Here is a 17208-nt window from a genome sequence, read left to right as displayed (position 1 = left end):
ATTTAATGAAATAAACAACCAACTGTACCACATTATTATGTTTTGCTCTGACGAATGGATAACGCTCAAAACGTCAGCTTTTTAAACTTTTTACCGTGGCCAATTTACGTTATCAACTCAGCTGATATTGCTAAATTACCCTGTCTAAGAAATAGCCTGCTATTCGCGTGCCTCTTTGTGTATAAATAATAAGTTACGCCAGGTATATATAAAAGCAAAAAGGATGGCTTGGAATGAAACTAGGTCAGTAATTTGTTCATCAGAAAAAATAAAAAATAAATAAGTAATGATTGAGTTTGCCATTCTCAAAGATGAAACTGACCATGTCCCGGTGCTGCTCTCTTTATTCTCAGCTTTTAAACAAATTATCACCTGTACTGGATGCTATAGCCCGCATGGTACCCATCGTTTAGAAAACTCGGGGCGATCCGAATAATCATTTGGAAACGAGGTAGGCCATATGCTTTACATGTAGATGGAAAAGTGGGTTTAAAGTGGGGGCCTCTATCCTTGAGATGTAACGCTTTCTTAGGAAAGGAGGGGCTTTGTGTGAGATCCCAAAGAGCGGCTGCGGTGTAAAACTCGTTCTCAGTCTCTCTTCTACCCGTCTCCTGCTCTCAGGGGCAGAACCTTGGGAACAAGGTTGACTGGCCGTCCGGCTGGTGCACTAACTTACAAGGTACAGAATTTTCAGTCAATAAGATCACAGTGCAGTGAAGGAAAAGACAAATTATTATTATTTAGGATAATTTTGTATAAAACTGTATGCACCAGCTCTTAGTTAAAACCTTTAATTCTCCAATAAATGTGTTTCGTTGTATGCTGCACAGTGTTTATTACATAAACTGTTTTGTTGTATCGGCTACGAAGGGAAACAAAACAGATTGAGTATTAACGTAAAAATAAACCCAGACTAATTTTTTGCGATCTCAAAAATAAGCGCACGGTGCCATAATCAGCAATAATGGAGATGAAAGAGATAAGCGGTTTTTAGAGGTTGCCGAACTGAGTACGGTAACGAAAAGTGAGAAGCTCTTCGTAAGAGTGGGCATCAATCTAGAACTGGATAGACAGTAAAAAAAAATTGGTTTAGTGTACCAGCTGCCCAATTCAAAAGCTCCTAAACAACCAGATTACCAGTAATATTCAATTACAAGCTAGACTCGCAGAAAAAGCGCGTGGGAAACAGACTTAGTGATAAGTGAACCCATATAAGGTTCCATACTACCGCTTCTTATTTATGAATTTCTTAGGTGGTGTAGATTCCTTGCGTTGAGCGGAAGTTTACTTCAGAGGCTCCGTGGAAGTGTGAGTGAGATAGGACTGGAAATGAAGCGCTCTATGCTCTATCAAACTTCACGAGAACTTTAAACATCATCTGTGTCGTGCTCTGACCTCATCAAAGTAATCGGCGCAGGCTTAGAGGTTTTAATGTGTACGTACTCATTCTTGTCACCTATAAGCAGAGGCGAAATTGTTGTCATAAACGTGGCTTTCCTCTCTATTTTCAGGTCCAGCATCGCTTTCACACGAAATTAAACGAGGAGGCTAGGATCGATGCAAAATGGCAATGTGTTAGATGCAATAACATTTCGATGTAAGAGCTCGCGATTTAAATCGTTATCCCAGTTGGGTGAGAAATGCAATAACCACTGACAATCACCTAGAAGTGTTTCGTAGTTTTGAAGAAACTACTTGTGGGTAATTCTTAAGTTGTGGTGCGGGGTGTCTTTAGTGTCTTTTCAATCTAAAATATTCATGACTTTATTAGCCATGAGTGCCACCCACGACGCTTTGAAATCTGATGAGAAAGTGAAAATGTTAATGCCTATACACAATTTCTCCCCTAATATGTATGCTTATCAAATTTGTGGTTAGGAAATTGGACCATACAGTACAAAGAAGACCTGGAGCTCACGAACCCAGTGAACGCACCAGGTCTAACCAAGAACATTTACCATTAACACACCATATTAATAGTTATGAGTCTATTCAGTTTCATGTCGATACACCCAGAACAGCATTCACCTCAAGGGACTAGTGCGCCGAGGCAAGGAAGCGGAGAAGAAATTCCACGTCAAGTTGTTTCCACTCCTGAAGTGGAGTATATGTAATTTAATGGAGACCCGATTAGGTATGTCTCGTTTATGCACAACTTTGAGCCTGTTTTGTTCAATGAATTTGGGGAAGACCTTGAGTTTTAGTCCATCAAAGGAAGGAGAAGGCAGACAAGGAGAAAGGTAAAGGTGAGATGGACGTGATCGACTTCCTCACAAAATTTCATCACTATCCACTGGTGTACAGGTGCGTCATGACACTCAGAGTGGTCAACACAGCGATCACACGGACTGAATGGTACTGGGCAGGGTTGTCCGGTCTGTTCCAACCAATATGGAGTATTAAGATGTAGCAGATTTACAGGTTTAACCTACCAAGACAAAATTAATATAGTACAGGAACATAGCCTTTGTATCAAGTGTCTTGATGGTGGCCACCATGCGAGAATATACCCCAGAAAAACCCTCAAATACCAGAAGGAAGGGCGCAATAAGGAACATCGAATAACTGCTACATCCTCCTCCCTACGAATCCTCGTAGTTGTGGTGCAAACCAGAATCACCTTAATCAGGAAGGCCAGAAATTGAACAAAACTGATGTTTGGTGCAACAAACAATTAAGAGGGAGTTACTGTAACTGCTGCAACTGGAGCTGGTGAGCGAGTTTGCTGAAGGGTTGTTCCCCTTAAAGACCAATTGAAAGGAAGTGATCTACCATCAGTCGAAACTAGACGTGCAAAGAGGCAAGCCCTGTATTTGGCTGATTTGTTCTGGCATAGATGGACGAGAGAGTACATGCCAACATTATAAGAAAAGAAGAACGAGTCCTTCCCTTAAGGCAAGTAGCCTCTTGGACGAATTGTAGAGATTATTCCTAGTCGAAATGGATTAGTGTCCACAGTGAGAGTACAGACCAGTTGCACTGAGGCGACGCATGCCAAACGACAGTGTAAGGGAGAACTTGAATGGGGCAAGCAACATTATAGTTATGTTTGCAGGAGAGAGACTAAGTGGACGGATTAATCGATCAGTTTTAATGCGTTAGCGTAAATTGTAGAGTAAGACTAAACCAGAGATCATGCCTTTCAACATTTGAAAACTTTGCGAACAGTTGCTTGAGACATTATGGAACATTAAAAATATATTTCAGTTATATTTGGTAACCTCTGTACTTTGCGTGTAAATGTGACTGTTGTTTAAATTCTCATCCAGGGGTCGGTGTGTATACCGTTTCGTTTCGTTTCCAGTTCACAAGACATTCCCTAGGAAGTCGCAGTTTGAAGTCATTGGAGAGTTTTAGATCCACGTTTGTTTCTGAATAGGTGTGACCGCAAACGTCTAGAGTCACGTGACCAGACTCCGGCAATCACTTTCGCCGTTTGCCGTCCACGTTTGAACATCGGGCAAGGCAGTTTCAGGTATGTGGACTCCCTCGACGCTTTTTTTCCTCCTGTTCGAATTTTCTCCTATAAACATATGCGAGGTGAAGTCTTTTTTTTATTACAAACCAAGGTTATACAAGAAGCGACACGTAAACAATTCATTTCGTCGCCAGGCAACTAGGACGACTAGGGGACTAGCAGTCGAAACATCTCGATCGGTGCAATTTCCAGCCTAACTCTACATTGGCAAGTAAAGATTAAACATTCATTTATCTACAAAACCACGACGAACTACAACATTTTCCATAACTGTTAAGTTTCTGTTGGTGAACTTTGTCAACGAACCCTTAGGCAATGAATCGTTGTTTGAAAATCAGCTACTTTACAGACTGACAAAATTACATCGAACAGTGACATTCATTAGACTTAACTGCATTTAATAATTCCATGATTAAAAAGTCGGCTAATATTCACAATTCAGTTGACACAATCAAAGTGGAAAACTCAAAACTATGTTTTTAAAATTCCTCTTCTTTCCGCATGAGGTACTGGACTCTTGAGTATTTAAAGCAGCCCTGTTACATTTCTTGGAAATCTAATCCTTGTCTCATTTCTATATCACAAAAATAATTTGGGATATCAAATAAGAACCGACTAGTTTGGTTTTAAATAACTTGAAGTCTAAGCTTTTGAGACGGACAGGCAAATCCAATGAAGTGGGGCGTCAAAGACAGGATAGATTTCTTTGGTAATTCAATAGCGGAAAGCTTGAGTTCACCTTCTAAACCAGAACTAACTAAAAAGCCTTTACATATTTTAAAAACATTTTTCTAAGTGCTTCAAATGGATACCAATTCGAAGTCATTGTCACTAAACTTTGTTCTTCTCAGTTTTTTCTCTGATACTTGAGAGTCTTTGGATAATTTGTTTAAGGCATTCACTTCTTAGAAATGCCTCTCTCTCTCCTCGTCTCTCTCTTAGCGTATTTTTCAACGCGTATTGCTAAATTTATAGTGAAATATCGTCAAATATTGGAGCAGAATAACATTCAGGATACACGTGCGAATAAGCACTGTTGAGAATCGAAATCAATCTTTCTTCTCCTCAATTTTAAGCTTCTATAAGGAGGGAGAAACACGAATTGATAGTAAATCTGAGCAAGATTATCCAAGTGAACACATCGGTAGAATTAAAATGACGAAGCATTAAAAAAACCTAAAATGCAATGAATTTGAACATAAAAAAGGAATTTTTATACCGTTCCTTCTACAACCTTCAATAAGCATATAGGTAAAACAAGTTCTCTTAAAAAAGATTGTTGGATTTTAAAACACGTTATAAAACGCTGCGACAATTGTAGACGAAAGCGGTAAAGATAACGTCTTTTGTGACAAATTTCCATTCAGTAAGGGGGGGGGAGGGAGGAGGAAAGTAAAGATTTCTGCGCCAAAATGGCGGACTGACGAAGTTGCAGTTGATGGTAAGTCGTCGAATACACAAGCGAAGGTACCTTTTTTAGAGGATGAGACAGAGAGAAATTAATCTCGCTGTGGAGTGAAGAAGTCCTGTTCAATAGCCGACACTAGAATATTTTAAGGAGTTGTTAAATTGTACGCAATTTTGGTATGTCGTAAGAGGAAATGTCGTGCGCGTGTAAATGGTCCTAAGAAGTGTCGTAGGCCTGTTACAAGCTTGTCAAACGCGACAAAGTTGCACCATGTAAATTGTCCGTTACTAAAACACGACAATTTGAATCACCACTATCTTGGATTATCAATTGAGGAACCGTGAGGTCTCCATGGGAATGTATACGGTCGTAGTAAGTATTTCCCGAGGTTGAAGCTGCATTTTCTAAATCCTCATACAGCGGTTCCTAAATAGGAAGAGATCGTTATGAGAAAAATCTCAAAGTTATAAAAATACCTCCACTAGAGCTTAACAATAATCACTAGAATTTTACAACTAACATCAAAACTTCGCGCCCACTGCACCATGGCCTCCGATAGAAACGCCTTTAAAGTTAAAGAACGGTTTGTGAGGAGTTTTATACCTTACCAACTTCAAACCTCAAGCCTAGTGATGGGTGAATTAAGGAAACAGAAGAAAAAAGAAGACGCACCACATTCCTTACCAACTGTACTCTTTGCCGCAATGGTGGTTGTTGTCGCCTACAAAAAGAAAGAGTGAAGGAGCTTACGGAAAGGAAAGCATATCCAGTCAACAATTCCTCTAGATTACAAATTGTAGTTAATGTCTCAGAGCGAAAACCATCTTTGGATTGGTCCTAGTCTCCGTTAGATAACAAGATTCTTTTCAACTCACAAATCTCATGGTTTTTCTCCTACGGAACGAAACAGTTAAGGTATCTCCTTAAAAATACAAGGAAAATAATAAAAGTACTAATAAAAACAATCAAAAAGACTTACCTAACTCTATAATTCCTGTACAAGTAAATCACAACCATTAAGACGCCAAATAAAATCACAGAAGTAATTACTACTACAAGTACAATCCGGTTAAGTGGACTATCGAGAGAAAGACTATCAACATAGGGTTCATTCTCCCCGGCCTCCTTTCCTGAAGAAAAAAAGGAAAAAGCCACAATGTTATCTTGCCGCTTAGTCGCTTCAATTCTCACTATTTTACCTTTTAACAATATCTCACAACAAATTACAATAAGCCTGAGTTTATCCGCCCACTGCAAAAGTACCGTTCAAATGGAACACACAACGACAAACCTTCCAAGGGCCAAGGAACACTTTTCGGTCCACATCCCTCGGCTGTGCACATACTGATTTGTGTTTGATACTCAACATAACGATTTAACCCACGTAAAGTTGCTTCAGTCGCCGAGCTGTCGTTAATTTGCAGGCTCTTTGTGGAGTTGGGGATTGGAACCGACGAATCATTCTGCTTTGTGGTCTTCCAGTAGTCTATGTTGAATCTATTAGGGACGCCATTCCACGTAATCAAAGGTGGCAGCTGTGAACGAGGAAAGTTATTTAATAATTTAGCTTTACGTTTTCACAAAGCTATACGCAATGGGCGAGCCGACGTGCAGGGATATTTGAGCTGAATTGTCAGCTGAAAGTAAGTGCAGTTTGTGCTCCCCTTCTGTTGTACATAATGATTAAATCACTCTTCCCACACGCCTGTATTCAGAACCATATTATCCATATAAACCCTTTAACTCCCATGAGTGACCAAGACAGAATTTCTCCTTACGATATCAATATAATATCAACCAGATAAGGGATGAGAATAAAGAAAAATATCAATTTGGGGATGATTAGTTGATCCAATACTAAATTCTCTGAACTAACATTACAATAATTGTATGGTTGACAATAAGGATAATTACAAATTTGATCTGGGAGTTACAGGGTTAAATTCACCATTTATCATAAACTCCAATAAAAGAGCGTTAGACTGACGGTTAGCTGAGCACTGGCCTCATCCCTTTAACCCCTAAGTGTGATTAGCACCTATTTTCTCCTTCCAATATCATCCCCGAATCGCACATTTAGGTAACGAGAATAAAGGAAATAGTCACCAACTTAAGAAGCTCTTGATTGTTAAACAAATTCTCCTAGTCAGCACCTTAGGAAATGTATAGAGCGTAGTATGGAGAGTTTGCATACTGATTTTAGAGTGTAAAGGGTTAATCTTTACCATTTTTACCTCACGCCTGGTAAAAAATAAGTAAACAAGTATACCTAAATGTATATTATTCTCTCTAAAAAGAGAGGCACGCATTACCTGCCATACAACGGTAACATCCCGTTTCTCTCCTTGTGTGTTAGTTACTGACCAGTTGTTAAACTCTGGAGCTTGAGTTGGTGCTGAAGGCAATCAGTTAAAACAAATGAATTTAAAAACAAACAAACAAGCTCACTTTAGGCGAGTTAAGCATTACCAGGTCTAACTAGTCACATCAAAACCTATTCACTGATTGACAGAATTCCATCACCTAGCAAAAAGATTTTGCCCTGCTAGCACACTAAACCAATATCTTAATTGAATCCACTTTGAACAGCACATTAACTTGAAACTCCTGATTAATTGAGCCAGCCAGTTCTGACCTAAGGTATTGGTGACTATGTTACAATTAGTGTTCTGAGTGTCTAAACAGGCACCTTATTATCCCAACATTTCTAAATTTATGTTTCCTTGACTGATCATTGTTGCAATTCAGATATTTTTGCATATTTCAGCCTTTGTTTTAAGCAAAACCAAGTTCAAAATAAGATCTTTAAAACTGCTAGACATTTAATCATTTACCGTTGATGGTCAAAAACTATTACCTACATGGATAATTTGGTTTTTTTAACTGAGTTGATAATGTAGATTTTCCACTGTAAAGTGTTTAAAGGCTGACATTTCAAGTGTTAGCCCTTTGTCATTTGCTCAAAATGTTAGCTTTGAAACTCTTTATGGTGGCCAGTTCACATTATCAACTCAGTTGATAAAACCAAATTACCTTGATATACTCCCCCACTGACACAGCACTGCAGTTTCTTTAGAAATGAACTGCCTTTATTCTACTTCTCACATGGAGTTTGTATTAATGGTTATAACCAACCCTTAACTCTTTAACTCCTAAGATCCCATTAGTAATTCTCCTTACTGTCTGCCATACAGTTCTTGTGATGTTACTTAGGAGAATTTGGTAGCAGATCAACTTATCATCCCCTAATGTATATTTTCTTTATTCTCATCACTTGTCTGCTTGGTTTTGTATTGATATTGTTAGGGGAAATTCTGGTCTCTATAATTCATGGGAGTTAAAGGGTTAACTGTTTTCTTGTGACTAAACTAGATTTTATTATAGGCCTGCTGCAAAAAGCCTCCTTCAGACTTCCCATAGTAAACTATTTATTTACATAAAAGTATAAGAGGTGAGTATTGCTGCAATCAGGTGACCAAAATAGAACAAGAAAAAAAGTCTTGTTGAGGAAATCAACTGAGATTTTTACAAATACTAATGACATGATTAAATGTTGGAAAAAAAATTAATTGCTGAGCTAAGCCCACCTTCCTCAAGAGTTTGGGCAGTAACAGGCCCATCAACCAATCCCCAGCTGCCTTCACAGCTTGACAAGCTACACTGGATATAAAACTTGTATTCTGTGTATGGAGAAAGGTCATCAATGATCCGTGATTCACCCCCTAAGGTTATCTGTACCGACTGAAATTCAACAAAAAGTAGAGAGAAGTTTGAGACTAGTAGTCACTAAGCTACAAGGAGGAGGAGGATGAAGTGAGGTCATGAAAAACAAGAGGTCATAAGGTCAAAGAAGTTGGGAGGAACAACCAGTGTTTCCAGAGGGAGGAGGAAGGGGTATAAAAAAATGCTTAGGAGGTGAACAGATATTCTCTGAAGTAGCAAGTAAAAATCATCACAGAAATTTAAAATACTTTTCATTTTTGCTGTGTGCAAAAAAAAAAAAAAAAAGGAGTGAAATTTACCTCATTTTTCTTGTCATGTACTGCAGCATACCAAATTTTATAACACAAGATGTCAGTATATTTTCCCATAAAAGGTGCAGGTTTCCATGAAAGTGACATAGTTCTTTTCCTAATTGATTTGGCTGTCAGGTTTTGAGGCCTTGTACAGTGAACTTCAACAAATCAGTGAGAGACCATAGTTAGGATAATACAACAAAGTTGCAAAGTTGTGATTTAAAAAATATGATCTGACCCAAAATATGTTTAACTAGGCAATTTTAACATGCAATAACCAGTTGAAGGCTATTAAATAGGGATCAGAATTTAATCACTACCATAGGATTGGGGCTCCAACCAATAATATTTGATAGACCAATAATAATAAAACTAATAATAACAAACTTTAGTTATTTATATTTAAGTTTCAATACACCATAGTTGTATGAGCTAATTAGGGACATTATGAAATAGAAAGGTACATATGTACAGTAACATAGAGGCCTTACATCAAAGTAAGAAAAATATATACATAAGTTATATATGAACAAAATAAAAATTTAAATGAAATAAATAACCAACTATGCCACATTAACCCTTCCACACCCAGGTGTGACCAAAAGGGAATGTAAGCCCTGCAATAACAATACCCTTTGAAGTAGGAAAGGGATGAGAAGAAAGTAAAATAGTAACAAGAGGATATGTATACCATAAATACCATATTCTCACAGCTTAAGTCTCAGAAATTCAATACAAAACAGTGGGGAGAATTTATGTTTACATTTTAGGGGCAAAAGGGTTAATCAGAGTACAACCCTTGCAGCAGGACTAGAAAATATTTTCCTGGAGAAAACTTTGAGAAAAAAATGGAAACCTCTTACATTTAATTTCTACTCTTGCAGAGTGCAAGGCAAAATAATTCAAGGAAGAAACATGTCACTGCTAGATGCAACTTTGGAAGTGGGAAAACACGTGGCCATGGCTTCTTGTAAATTGCTATTGGAGCAGTTGTTTGCCATGGTGGGTAGTTTAAAGCCTATTCTTGCTTCTTTTACAACTACAATTTTTGGTTTGGCGAGGTGCATAAGAATTTTGTTGACCACAATTTGGCATTAAAATTGAGTTGTTCTCACTGACTCCATTTCCAGTGGTAGCCTGTCGCTCTACTCCTTTTGGAGGTCTTTCATGTTTGACATTTGATCTCACTGTAGTTAGCTTTTATTGCACCTCACTCAACTGATAATCACAATTCACAGTTGTATGCTGCACCTGGCCAAGGTACAACTGGTTGGTCCACTCAGGCTAAAACTCTGGCCACAATTGAGGATAGCATCTGAAAAGTCTTTTTTTTCAAGGAATTTGTTTTAGTCTAGGTTATTAAGGTGTCTCCCTTTCTACTATACCTCTTGTTAGTAGGCGGCATGTTAATTGCTGGCTTATGAAGACTCCAGATAAATTTTGTAACTCCACATTATAATAAAACATTTTGGGGAAAAGTGACTCTTCAGTCATTCTACATTGCAACTCTTTCTGTAATTGATGCTGTGTTGTGTTCAGTATGCAACCCAATTGATACTGTTCATTTTGTGTGCAACTTGGAAATGGAGGACAATATGATATTCTGTAGACAGCCCAAGATGAGGAATTCCTTTGTGCGAGAGGTTTCCAAATAATATCGACATCCTTCAACCCAATGGCACCTTTACAATATGATGGTATTTTGACGTCTGTTAAAATCAAAATAAAAGAATGAATCCCTATCTTTTTATTTTAGTTAACATAAATGATCAACACTAAGAAGAAGTGGTAACATACTAGAAGACAAAACTACTACTGAAGAGCAAAGGAAAATTTTTTGAGCCCCTGTCACATTTGCAATTACATGAATCATTTCACTCCTCACAAATGCCTCTTTCCACCTGTAACATTCCTGACAGACTACTTAATCAAAACAATGTTCTGCATTTTAAAGCATTTCCCCTACTTTTAATTAGGGCCTGTTTACATGAAAGTGGGGGACCCCAGGTAGGTGAGAAACCCGTCTAGGTGGAGAAACCCTCCTGTCCATGTAATCTCTTAATTAATCTTGATCATGTTTTCATGATAGAAGGGGTGACCTGCCAAGGCCGGTTGCCTGGTCTGCCAGCTAGGGTAACTCTGTCAGCCAGGATTGCAATTTGCCATGTAACTGCCTCAAGGTTGGTTAACCTGCCCAGCTAGGGCCATGTTCATGTTATATTTACAAGCCCACCAAAAACCCCTTCTTAGGATCCTGGGGTTGAAAGTTTGTAAACCCAGGCTCTTTTTTCAACCACAGCTAGGCAGGTTACCTCACCTACCTAGGGTCCCCCACCCAAATATAAACAGGCCCTCACAAGTTAGTAATCAAAAGGTTCTTCAGCTGATATTATTGTGCTTCACTACCTTTCAGTTCTACCCTCTTGATATTCTTAATTACAGAGATAATCATCTGGCATGGGAGTCAGCCTCTTTCATGGGTGATAATTACATTGCAAAAATCTCAGTTTTGCCAGATACCATGAAATAGGAAATAATGTTGCTGCAAACTAGGAAATGAAATCAGTATACTGTGCAACTGTAAAACAAAGACCTACATGCCCTTGCGAAATGGCTTTTGGAATTCCTAGGAATTCCTAGGATTTTCCTGGGAATTCCTAGGAATAAAGGTGTGAATTTTCACGGTAAATTCAGACTGGGAATTCCTAGGAATTCCTAGGAATTCCCAACCATAACAACTCTGGTTCTAAAAACCTAGAAATTCCTAGAAATTCCCAGAAATTCCAAGTTTATAGCCAACAGGACTTGGAATTCCTAGGAATTCCAACTCAGAGAACCAATGACTTTCCCTGAAAAGCTGTAAATCTAAAAAAACTCCTAGGAATTTCTGGGAATTACTGGGAATTTTAAGCAAAAATTTGAGGCTCATGATATAAAATAAATACTTTAAATTAAAAAACCCAGCTGAAATTCAAGTATTCAATGAAATTTATTTAGAAGCTTAATTAAGGCTTACATGTAAAATATTTTTGATTCATTATTAACATCAATGTGTGGTAATATTAGGATGGAATTTGATTTTTCTTTTCTTGAAAACTTCATAAGGATTAATCCTCATTTACAGCTATTCATATAAAATAGTCCTAATCAATCATTAAATTTGGTTTGACACAAATTGTGAATAAAATCTGTTGATTCTTTTCCATAAAATACAATATCTTAAATTATATTTGAAAACCAAGCACTCTTAGGAGTGAAGGGGTTAATTACAGACAAATATAATTGATTTTTTGATTAAAATCTTGTTGTAGCTGTAACAATAAATAAGAATGAAGTTATCCTAAACTGCAAACTTAGCTACTGTTTGTATTTTTTTCCTGGGCTCACAATGAGTTGGCCTTGAATGAGGTTGTCTACAAGAAGCTTGACCATTTTGTATCTGGGTTCCATGACATCTGAATTTGAAAAAAATATATTTATTAAATATATATATTTAAAGCTCAGACCAGGCCTTTAAGATGGCTGAGGAAAAGGGCATTCATTGGATTCTCAAATTGAGAAATCTCTGTTATATTGAGTGACTTTTATATTGGAGTTAGTATATATCTCTCATAGATTTTACTAAAAAAGGGCTGAATACATTATTTTGTTTTTACCAAGGAGGGCTTCTTTATGTAATAAGGTTTGTTTAATAACAGTTCCTATTATGAATCTTGAATGTTCCCAAACGTGACTAAAGGAATCTTGAAACCTTACTGATAGGTTTATTTCATTGTAAAAAATAAGCTTAAGAAACTGCGGCATGCAAGTGACCGATTCGATTCTCAGAATTATTCTAGTCTCAGTTGCGCCGAGCGTTATGTAAGCTTAATTCAACCCGCTACATCTATTCTTTTATAAGATTTTGATCACGTAACGAATATCGCAATTTTTACTCACCACAAACTTTCAAAATCGTACCTTTACAGATGGCCACTCGACCCTTGTTTGTACCAGTCAATATGTCAACTGTTGAACTTTAATATATGTTGTCCCTTCTTTTAACTCCAAGGCGCCAACGACTTTCATTTCTTTTACAACACTTACGCTGTTCTCGTTTTCCCGTTGAACCACAATAAAAGCTATCTTTAGAAATGTTATATTAAGCAAAACAGTTGAGAAAAACGATCAACCGATGAAAAGTACATTCAAAGATGAGCGCCAAATGGAGTCTTGTTTGTTTCCGATCACGGGCATGATCACGTGGATCTTTTAGGACTTGTAATTGGCTAGCAAAGTGAATCCGCTGAATCCGCTGGCTTGCCGATTGTAGTATTAGGAGAAGCGCACAACTTTATTCTGACTTCTCCGACCGGTTCTCTACTTCTAGACGATGGATACCTTGGTGATATAAATAATGATGTGAGCTCACTCTATGTAGAAATAATCGACAAGAATCGATCGTATTACAAATGCACGATTTGTGGCCGAAAGTTGTCGAGGAAACAAAGACTCGAAACTCACTTGAGTTGTGTTCATGGCAAAGGTGAAATACAAGGTAATCACAGTTTTGAATGGGACTACAAATCGTCTTTTACCCTCATATTTATAAAAGAAGGATACCACATTAGGAAGTATAAGAGAAACATAGATGATCCCAGTGTACCAGTACCTAAATCTACAAAGCTTGATCGTAGCAAGCGTTCAGCAACATGTTCCAACACCGCCATCTCGATTCCTCAGTCAGTCGTTTCCACTGAACTTAAAGCAGTAGTGACAACAGAGTAGAGTGCGTCTTACAAAGGAGATACATTTGTACAAGAGACAGAAGTAACTATATGCGATTACAGAGGTGCGTTGGAACTCTGGTCCACAAATAGTTATGCACTGTCTGAAGTATAAAACAATTTTGTTGATAGCTGACAGACAGAGAAGAACAACAAGTAAACTTTAGAGCTGTTATTATTGAAGTGTGACTTGCAATTTTCATTTTTATATAAAGAAGGACTTGTATTTTGCACCAAAAATAAAAAAGATGTAATATTTTTTGGGAGATCCAGTGATTGGGACATTTAAGAAATTAAGTTATGAAAGGAAACTTGGTTGGTACTTCTCACTACTAACAAGTCTTGTTGACAAATATTTTCAGATCAGAGTTTCAAATAAAGTAAATTGAAGATGTCATTTAAAAGGTGTTTTTTCTCAAAGGGCCCATTGACTACCTCTGTCTTGTCTGTATGCCAAATGTTTGCAAAGCGTGTGGATGATCCACAAGTATTGGAACTCTTACAAAAATGTTTTGTAAGAATAAAAACAGCAAAACAAATTACAGCAATTAGTCACGAAAACAGAGCAAAAAACTGAAAAAAAAACAGCAACAACAATCATGAAAAAAGAAAGATTAATTAGGTGTTGAATTTGTTTGTCTAAGGCATGAAATTTCTACTAAAAATGTTGTCAACAAAAAGTCTCTGAAAGTGTTTGAGGCAACTGAGCTTGACTGTTCCAAGGTTTTCTAACAAAGGCAACCAGTAATGTAGGTTAGGGAAGTAACTTATGTTCATAACTAACAAAGTTCTTTAAGTGTAGATAACAATGTAATTATTGTTAATTATTGTGGAAGTTGTGTACCAAGGAACAGCCAATGAGTGTTTGATGATTTTGGTACATCAGTGAACATGAGACATTAATTTGCATCACAATAAAAATATTTTTGATCATGGAATCCAAGAGTCCTTTAAGGTTAGAAAGCAAATCTGTGATAAGAGTACATTGGATTAATTGGCAATTTCCATTTAACATAACTGACAGCTGGTTCATGAGAAAATCCATATTAATGTAAAGATTTACTACAACTTAGTTTGAATAATAAATTTCATGATCTTTAAGTTATAAACATATACATGTATGTATATCTCTTGGTAAGTTTTGTATAGCATACCTTTTATTGAGCCAAAGTTTTTAGCCTCTGAAATTACTCCTTTTCTTAAAACCTTCACATTCAAGGTATTGAGAATTTCTTAGAATTTATGTGGACCTCAGGGTATTAAAATTGCCTCAAATTCAATTCCCAGAAATTCCCAAGAGTTCCACACTTCTTAAATTATAGGTAGTTTTTAAAGCTGAGAATTCCTAGGAATTCCTTGGGATTCCAAGTCCTCACAAAACTGGAGAATTTCCCAGAAATTCCCAGTAATTCCAAACTTTTTAATCAGAGTTAATTTGCAAAGTTGGGAATTTTTGAGAATTCCCAGAAAACTGGGAATTCAGTTTGCAAGGGTCATTAGCATAACTGGGAATTTTTGAGAATTCCTAGGAATTCCTAGGAATTCCCAGAAAACTGGGAATTCAGTTCGCAAGGGTGTATCTGGCTGATATTTTTGTTAGCAGCTACTGTGGTAAATTAAAAATGATTGCTACTGATCAGGTATGACAGTAGACACAGTTTTATAGATTTCATGCTCTCAGTTGAATTCACTCTTAGGCTTTTTCGATGAGCTGTACATGTTACGAACAGGTTAACAACATTTCCGTTGAAGCGTGTATGGAACTGAGCTTTTTGAAAAAGAGAAACTCATATTCAGGAACATTTGACAAATATTTGCCCAAAGGGCGGCTGTACTGCACCTCCTGTGGCTGGATAAACGAAAAAACGTAGTGAATCAACTCGTCATAAATAGCTCTAATCAGCTTTTCCTCTCACCTCAAGATAAAATCTTTGGAGTAACTGCAGAATACCCTGCCTCTTTAGTACACCTCATTTACATGTGTCGTGAGGCTTTCAAGAACGAGGCATAACACAATAGACGCTTTTCTTATCCACTGACATGTAAATGAGTGGCAGGGTATTCTGCAAATTAGCCAAATCTTTAAAAAAAAGTCCCAAGTTGCTATTCCTTTCCTAGATAGTTTGTTATAATTTGCATGAGTTCGATCGCCTTACACTCGCCGGTTGTGTCCTCGTGTACCGGCACACAAAGGAACGAAACATTAACGAATGCGTCACAACTCCATGTATGGATATGAAAACAATAGGAATTCCCCAGTGTACCGGTACACCAGGACAGCCCCCACCTGCCGCCAAATTTAAAAGAGTGACATTTATTTTATTGTCCTAAGCCGCTGGCTAAATAGATCTCAAAGGAACTGATATCTGAAAGACTATTGAAATAAATTCTATAAATTTGACAAATAATTTAGCTGGTAGATTTCGTAAAATCGTGAATTTCCTTTTTTTTTATTTCTTGAGCATGAGAAATACTTTTCTTTTCGAAGTATTTTTATTTAGCTTTGAGTAAGAGCGAGATAATTGAGTGCTTCAGATGAATTGAAATCGAAATTCGTTCAATGCGTTTCAAAATATTATTTTCAGGTTTCATCTAGATCGCTTCCAACGCTAGGTAAAGTATCTGTGCCAGAAAATTAACATTTTTCGAAGATTTATCATCCAATATAAATTAAAATGAGTCATGCAAGAACAAATATTTAGGGTTGTTATTTCCCATAAATTCCCCGCGGATAAAGTTACCTTATTTTTGGAATATGCATTCAAGACTATTAAATGCGCGTGTGCTGCAAGGCAACTGGCGTTTTCTCTTTACCGTTCCAAATTCGTAATTACGCGATACCTTTTTTGTTTTGTGAATTGAGACAAATAAGGACTCGTAAGCGCGTTTTAAAATTAAAAAAAATCGTCGCTTTATAACTAGGTGTACCTGTGTTGTGCGTAGATTTACATTGACAGATCTCGCAGTCTTCCACGTAACAAAATTTGACCTGAACTGATTGAGTATGAAGCAGACAAGTTGCACATTCTTAACTTTGGTCACTTCGTCAGTTGCATCATCGAGGAAATCGAAACGTGTACTGTTGCCAGCGTTGTTAACAATCAAATAGAATTCATGGGTTCTTACAGGTTTGCTACCACGCGCTCGGGTCACACTCAGGCGAAAAACTAAAAATATGTGCGTATGTGATTCTTACCTGTGGGTTTTGTTTCCGTTACGATGTGAAGCACGAGAAATATGAGGGAAAATATATAGAAAAACACTGCTACCATCGCCGCCATCGCTTGTGGCCTGGCGGTTGAATGAATGCATGTCTTTTGTGTTTATTTTCTATTAGGGGGATTTTCCCCAGCTTTTCGCGCGTCACAGGTATAATTTACGATCTTCCATGGAAACCTAAGAACGCTTCTTTTGTATTTCAGGATAAAAACAAATGATTCTTGTATTAAAAATTTAATTAATTGTCGGCTTGAGCCCCTATGGAGCAGCTAAAATATGACTTGAAATCAAAACACTTAGCGCACGTGTTAAGATAAAGAC

General features: G+C 37.3%; 1 protein-coding gene and 1 long non-coding RNA gene across 3 annotated transcripts; both read right to left on the bottom strand.

The window, feature by feature from the left end:
* Positions 1-714: 714 nt before the first annotated feature.
* LOC136280893 (uncharacterized) lies at positions 715-1509 on the bottom strand. Its single transcript, XR_010717462.1, has 2 exons — positions 1229-1509; positions 715-862 (listed from the first exon to the last, which is right to left on the bottom strand). It is a non-coding gene; the product is annotated as an uncharacterized lncRNA (long non-coding RNA).
* A 2182-nt stretch (positions 1510-3691) lies between these two features.
* On the bottom strand, positions 3692-16967 carry LOC131790018 (protogenin B-like). Of its 2 annotated transcripts, none has more exons than XM_059107198.2 (9): positions 16865-16967; positions 10288-10611; positions 8909-9060; positions 8474-8627; positions 7199-7281; positions 6178-6421; positions 5866-6016; positions 5559-5607; positions 3692-5312 (listed from the first exon to the last, which is right to left on the bottom strand). In XM_059107198.2, exons 1-9 carry the CDS (start codon positions 16947-16949, stop codon positions 5124-5126), a joined length of 1431 nt encoding a protein of 476 aa, XP_058963181.2. In that variant the 5' UTR covers positions 16950-16967; the 3' UTR covers positions 3692-5123. The 2 variants fall into 2 exon arrangements, with proteins under 2 accessions (XP_058963181.2, XP_058963183.2); XM_059107200.2 differs by having other exon boundaries at positions 5571-5607.
* Between the last annotated feature and the right edge of the window lie 241 nt (positions 16968-17208).

The sequence above is a fragment of the Pocillopora verrucosa genome, chromosome 1, assembly GCF_036669915.1.
Source record: "Pocillopora verrucosa isolate sample1 chromosome 1, ASM3666991v2, whole genome shotgun sequence".
Lineage (NCBI taxonomy): Eukaryota > Metazoa > Cnidaria > Anthozoa > Scleractinia > Pocilloporidae > Pocillopora > Pocillopora verrucosa.
This window is presented reverse-complemented; position numbering and strand designations above follow the sequence as displayed.

What these genes read in the sequence shown, in the direction of transcription:
- LOC131790018 (XM_059107198.2), bottom strand. Translation starts at nt 16,949, where the DNA reads ATGGCGGCGATGGTAGCAGTGTTTTTCTATATATTTTCCCTCATATTT. An exon ending in AACGGAAACAAAACCCACAG is followed by an intron (nt 10,612 to 16,864) that starts GTAAGAATCACA and finishes TGATTTTAACAG; the next exon opens with ACGTCAAAATACCATCATAT. An exon ending in ATGTTACCGTTGTATGGCAG is followed by an intron (nt 6,422 to 7,198) that starts GTAATGCGTGCC and finishes CCTCGTTCACAG; the next exon opens with CTGCCACCTTTGATTACGTG.